The sequence below is a fragment of the Coenobita brevimanus genome, chromosome 59 (assembly GCF_032717465.1).
Source record: "Coenobita brevimanus isolate Jiangsu-jjx chromosome 59, ASM3271746v2, whole genome shotgun sequence".
Classification (NCBI taxonomy): Eukaryota; Metazoa; Arthropoda; class Malacostraca; order Decapoda; family Coenobitidae; genus Coenobita; species Coenobita brevimanus.
The window spans coordinates 18,160,689-18,167,231 of record NC_137012.1 but is presented as its reverse complement, the minus strand read 5'-3'; the positions used below and the strand labels follow the sequence as shown (position 1 = coordinate 18,167,231).

The window sequence follows — 6,543 nt, the reverse complement described above, 5'->3', positions numbered from 1 at the left end:
AATCTTTGGCTTCATCAAGGGTAGTAATAGTAGACATCATGAATCTCACAAAATATCAAGCAATATCCTTATGATAATATCCTGAATATCCTGATAAGAGGTCGCCAAATTTATGTTACGGAACAGAGAAAGATAATGTACACTCCAAGTGAGAATACTAAAAATCACTACTGTCCCGTAAAGTTCCAGGTTCAAAACAAAATCTATCTATCTATCTATTGCCAGACGCCTCAATCCCGTTTGGGGTGGCCACAAACAAATCGCCTCCAAGTCGCCCTGTCCCCTGTCATTTCACTGCCCTGCTCCCAACTCACACCCCCCTCTCTCATATACCTCTCCACCTCATCCCTCCATCTCATCCTCGGCCTCCCCCTCCCTCTTCCCCCCTCCACCTCACTCACATACACTCTCTTCGTCAGTCTTTCACCCTCCATCCTCTCCACATGGCCAAACCACCTCAGTGTGTTCCTCATAACGCTTCCTATCACATCCACATCCACACCACAACGCTCCTTTATATCCTCATTCGTCAGCCTGTCACTCCACGTGACTCCACAGGCTCCTCTTAAATAACTCATTTCCACTGCTCTCACTCTTGACTTGTGTCCTTCCAACAATGTCCAAGCTTCACTTCCGTACGTTAGAGTTGGTATCACAATACTGTCATGTAGTAACTTTTTCACTTCCATGCTCACTTCCCTGTTTCTTATCACTGCTTTCAAGGAACCAGCAACCTTTCTTCCCTGCTGTACCCTTTCAAGCACTTCACCCTCCAAACCTCCATCCTTACTCATCACACTACCCAAATACTTAAACGTACTCACAAAAGAGTTAGGTAAAATTACAAGTTAAAGTTTAATGCTCTAACTAACAACAAAACATTCAGGACTCATAAGGATAATGTAATGGCAAAAAACAGGTTAAATATATGGTTAACTGCAATAGCCTCTATTAACACGAAATTAGCAAGAGTAAATTTAACTAAGTCAGCCCTGATAAAATGAGAATACACTGGATAATGCTCAGTTAACGCAAGATATATTATTACAGATACAAAATATTATTTCCACTGGCTGACAATATGAATTACAAAAACTTTACTAGGCCTACGAATTAACACCTTATGCTATACAGTACAAGAACAAATGTAATAACACTTATACTCAAATTACCCAGCTGCTAGATGGTTGGAGACTTCCTGAGCACTCACAATAATAACAACTGTACAGGGGAGGACAGAGATGTGAGCAAAATGAGGAGTAGATCTAAGTGGCAATTAATGCAGAGACTGAGCTCATTATATAGGGGCCGGCAGAGCTTGATACAACTTGTAAGAAGAACGCGCAAATGAAGCCATAGGGGACAAAGAGTTGACAATCCTGCTCCGAACAACAGAAAGAACGACTTACTCTACTATAAGGGAGGAGGGGGGGAGTGAGGTAGAACACGCTCGTGATCAAACATGCAGCATACTGTAAGTTAGAATTATACAAAGGATGATGAAATCATAGGCTATGTAACAATATATATATATATATATATATATATATATATATATATGGCACACACCCATGGACGAAAGTGGACAGGTATTACACCATGCAAAGACACTGAAAAGTTATCGTTTATGTAAACTGTTCGTAAATGGTGCAGCAATTGGCCGTACGGAAAGATATAACATCACTTGTGTAATGCTACTCTCAATGGAAGGTGTTGCATGACAGTGAATAATATCTCTTGTTTTTCAGCTGGAACCTAAAAAGCTCATACTGGACTTTCTTTGTGTCAGTGCTTGCCACAGTGGAGAAGAGGGATTTGTCTTCTGACGAGTGGCAGAAGATCCTCTTTGAGCAGGAGACCGTGAGCGAGGAAGATGAGGAGCTGAGCGATGCTTCAAGTGAGGAGGACTGGGATGATGTCCAACGCCATTCCCCTCGGCTGGCTTTGCCCTCACCCCTACCATGATAGAAGCAGACACCACCACCACCAGTGTCATGACTATCACCCCAGCCATCGTCTTCACTTGGACAACAGGCATCACCTTTGCTCGGACCTCTCGCTCCAGCAGCCATCGTGGTCTCTCCACCTCAACCCTCCAGTTCCCCCTTGGCCGAGCCCATGTCACCGGTAGCAGGGCCTAGTTACGTGACACTGGTAACTGCACGTAGCGCAGTGTCTGCGGCACAACTGGTGCAGGATGCGACTGTGTCATTGTCCCCTGCCCGGTTGACAAGGGCGCTGTCTCCGACAGCATTCATCCCCCCCCAACGTTTGGCAGCAGCAGGACACAGTCTCGTCGTCCTCATCATCGGAACCTTCACCACCTCGACGAGGCTGGCATGGTCCACGGCCCTGCTATGGGGGGCAGCCAATTGATGTCCGAGGAGTCAAATGGGTGTCAGTACGCTGACCCACTGCCACCACTGTGGGAGGTGTTGGCACAGAGGATCCAGGGTGGAGCAGTGGCCCATTCACACCAGCTGATGGGCTCTTCATAGGATGCCCAGGAATGAGGATGGATCCACCAACAATGCCTCTCCAGTCCTTCCAGCAGTTTTTCGCCAGGGAGTTGTTGATGTATTTCACCCACGAGACCAACAGCTAGGCATCATTCCTGGGGACTGTGTTGGACGCATGGTTCATCTGCAATAAAGAGGAGATGGCCAAGTTCCTGGGGCTGTACTTCTTCATGGGAGAGGTTGTCGCAGACTACCCAATCACCAAGTGGACAGGGTGCACGGCCTGAGTAAAACCACGATAGAATGATAATTGAGTGTACGACAAGACCATATTGTACTACTCAGATCTGGAGTTACTTTAGCATATGAACATTTAAGGAGAGTCAAAACACCACGTACAAAATTAACTTAATCTATTAAACTACCTTAACTTACAACCAATACAGTGGGAAAACAAAACACAAAACATCACCCTGCCTACTGGACAAGAGCATAACTTGCTAAAGTCCATCCTACATCCCTAACCAAGGACATACACAAACCTTAAACCTGGACGACCCAGAGCTAGCCGGCGTCACTGACAGGGAAAAAGAGAGAGAGAGCTCCGAGCCTCTGCACCTGGGCTTATATGCAGGCCTACCACAACTTCATGGGGTCGCCAGTTCATTAATTTAGTAACACCTTAACTAGCTAGTTATACACGTGGCGCGAAGGGGAACAATTAACTACACAAAATATGCGTCCACGTGACACCTCCCCCCCCCACAAAAAGAACTTTTTACCAAGCTCGAAAAAGTTACTCTAACATGTACAAACATTAGAGGTACAAAAGCTTACTTCAATATTACAAAAATTCCTTAAACCTAAAAACACAGAACGGGTAAATAACATGGTAAATCATAGGGAACCTACACTCTGTTCACACTCATGATAAATGCATCTGCAATGGTATTGTCCTTGCCACGAATATGCTGCAGTTTTATATTATACTGTTGCAAGGCTAGAGCCCATCTCAGCACTCGAGCATTCTTAAACTTGACCTTTTCAATAAACACAAGGGGGTTGTGGTCTGTAAACACCGTGATGGGGAATGCGCTACTAGACAGAAATACTTCAAATTTTTCTATTGCCATGACAATTCCAAGAGCCTCCATTTCAACGGTGGCATAAGCCTTTTGATAAACCTTAAACTTTTGGGAAAAGTAGCATACGGGATGTAACACTTCACAATATTCTTGCAAGAACACTGCCCCCACCCCTGCATCACTTGCATCGACTCTAATGATGAAGGGCTGATGTGGGTCCGGGGTTCGGAGCACAGGAGCACAAGCCAGCAGGGCCTTCAAACCCTCAAATGCCCGCTGACATTCATTTGTCCAATGGAACGTCTTCTTGGAGCTAAGTTGATCCGTAAGGGGAGCAGCGACCTGGGCAAAGTTCCTGCAGAAACGACGATAGTAACCCACCATCCCAAGGAACCTCATGGTAGACTTTCGGTCAGCGTTGGTGGGTATTGTAAAATGGCATCCACCTTTGCATCAACAGGGGCTAGCTGGCCCTGCCCGACCACATGCCCCAAGAACACGACGTGGGCGTGCCCAAACTCACTCTTGGCGAGGTTCACGGTGAGATTGGCCTCCTCCAGGACATCAAAGAGCTATTGCAGCCTCTCAAGGTGTTCCTCCCAATTGTCACTCCAGACAAATAAGTCATCTAGGTACACACGGACGCCAGGCAACTCTGCAATCAAATTGTTCATTAGTCTTTGGAATGTGGCCAGGGCATTCCGCATGCCAAAGGGAAGAACTAGGAATTCCCAAAGGCCGCTAGGAGTGACAAAGGCAGAGATTGACTTGGCTTGTTCTGTCAAGGGCACTTGATAATACCCTTGGAGATCAAGCTTAGTGACGTAGCGGGCCACTCCTAGGTCATCAATAATGTCATCCATTCTGGGTAGTGGAAAGGAGTCGGGCAGGGTAACAGCATTGACCTTCCTATAATCTACACAAAGGCGGTAACCTCCTCCAGCCTTGGGGACTAATACTACAGGTGAGGCCCAGGGACTCATACTTGGACGGATCAAACCTTGCTCTTTTAGCCTCTGCACCTCGGACTGCAGGAATTCCCTCTTCTCGGCACTGAGACGGTATGGAGCTTGTCGGATTGGAGGGGCTCCTTGAACATCCACATCATGGGGCAGCAGGGTACAGAGCCGAGGAGTGTCACCAAAGAGGTCTGGATGCTCCTGTAGAAGACAGTCAATATCACCTGCCTGGGTTGGGGGCAGATTCTCTAATTTACTCATAAGATTTGTTAGAATTTCACGATTTGACAGCTTACTGCCTACGAATGGTGTAGGGTCATTTTCCTCTGACTTTTCCACTACTCTAGTTCCTGTTAAGGTGACCTGTTCCACTTCCCCTCCTTGTGACTGGTCACGAGAGTGATACATTTTCAAAAAATTGACATGGACACTTCGCCTTTTCTTCCGCCTCTCTGGCATAGCAATGATATAATTAAGGACTCCAACCCGCTTCAAAACATGATATGGCCCAGAGTACCGAGACTGAAGAGGCTGCTTTGGTACTGGTAGCAGAGCTAAAACTTGATCACCAACATGAAAAATGCGGGATTGTGCCTTGTGAATTTTGTCATAATTGTCTTTCATTCGTACTTGAGCATGACTGAGATTAGAATGGGCAAACTTTAAGGCACGCTGCAAGTTGGAGCGGAACTGAGTTACATATGCAGCAGTCGGTACAGTATTCTCGTCATTCAACCAGCATTCTTTCAAGACTTTGAGAGGACCACGGACCTGGTGTCCATAAATGAGTTGAAACGGGGTGCAGCCTAGACTCTCACTTACACTATCTCTAACTGAAAACAATAAAAGATCAATAGCCTCATCCCAATCCTGACCCGTTTCCAAACAATAAGTACGTATCATAGTCTTAATGGTAGAATGGAAACGTTCCAGGGCTCCTTGACTCTGGGGATGGTAAGCGGTTGACTTACACTGACGGACTCCCAGGGCCCTCATCACTTGCTGAAACAGCCTGGAGGTGAAGTTAGACCCTTGGTCGGACTGCACGATGGCAGGTAACCCAACCTGTGTGAAGAACTTGATCAGGGCCCTGACAACATTCCTACTAGTGATACTACGGAGAGGTATGGCCTCAGGGTATCGAGTGGCAACATCCATTATGGTTAATAAATACTGATTCCCGCGTTTGCTCCTTGGGAGAGGGCCCACACAATCAACAATTACCTTACTAAAGGGCTCCTCCATGACAGGAATGGGCTGAAGGGGTGCAGGATTGACTTCAGTGCCTGGTTTGCCACTAATCTGACACACATGAAAGGTACGGCAATAGGTACTAACATCTTTCATCAACTTCGGCCAGTAAAAATGAGAAAATCTTGTGGTAAGTCTTACGGACTCCCAGGTGTCCACCCACCCCATCATGTGCCACCTTCAATATCTCAGTGTGTAGAGATTTTGGGACGACGATCTGATGGACTGTCTCCCACGTGTGATTGGCAGGAGCCTTAAGTGGTCTGAATTTACGCATCAACACCCCCAAATTGAGATAAAAACAGCATGGAACCTCATCTATTTCATTACCTTCAGTAAGCTGTGCAAGAAACAACTTACATTCGGGGTCACTAGACTGTTCCTGAATTAATCTCTCTCTTGTGATAGGGGTGCTACCAAAGTCAAGAAGATCAGAACTAGACTTACTGAGTGTATCATCAAACAATTCCGCAAGGGAAACATCTCCCTCGGGTGTGTTTTCCTCTGGCTCTACAGCAGGGGTATGTGCATCCAACAACCTCTGGCTCTGACCACGAGTAACAGCACAAGTTGGGAAGAGATTAGGGTGCTTCAGCTCTAGATCAGTAGTGTTGTTGATATCAACAGGTTTGTCTGAAACGATGGGGTTAGCAGTAACCTGGGAACCAGCTAAATCATTGCCGATTAATACTGAAATGTTCCTAAAGGGGAGTTGATCTACTACAGCTAGTGTTACTGGGCATGTGACAAACACAGACCGAAGATACACTGAGCAAAGGGGATATCTAG

At 46.2% G+C, this 6,543-nt stretch overlaps 1 protein-coding gene across 1 annotated transcript; it reads right to left on the bottom strand.

Annotated features, from left to right (window-relative positions):
- Window positions 1-4,116: 4,116 nt before the first annotated feature.
- LOC145402918 (uncharacterized) lies at window positions 4,117-5,661 on the bottom strand. The gene has a single exon (XM_080274816.1). It carries the CDS (start codon window positions 5,659-5,661, stop codon window positions 4,117-4,119), a length of 1,545 nt encoding a protein of 514 aa, XP_080130942.1.
- Between the last annotated feature and the right edge of the window lie 882 nt (window positions 5,662-6,543).

What these genes read in the sequence shown, in the direction of transcription:
- LOC145402918 (XM_080274816.1), bottom strand. Translation starts at nt 5,661, where the DNA reads ATGGATGTTGCCACTCGATACCCTGAGGCCATACCTCTCCGTAGTATC.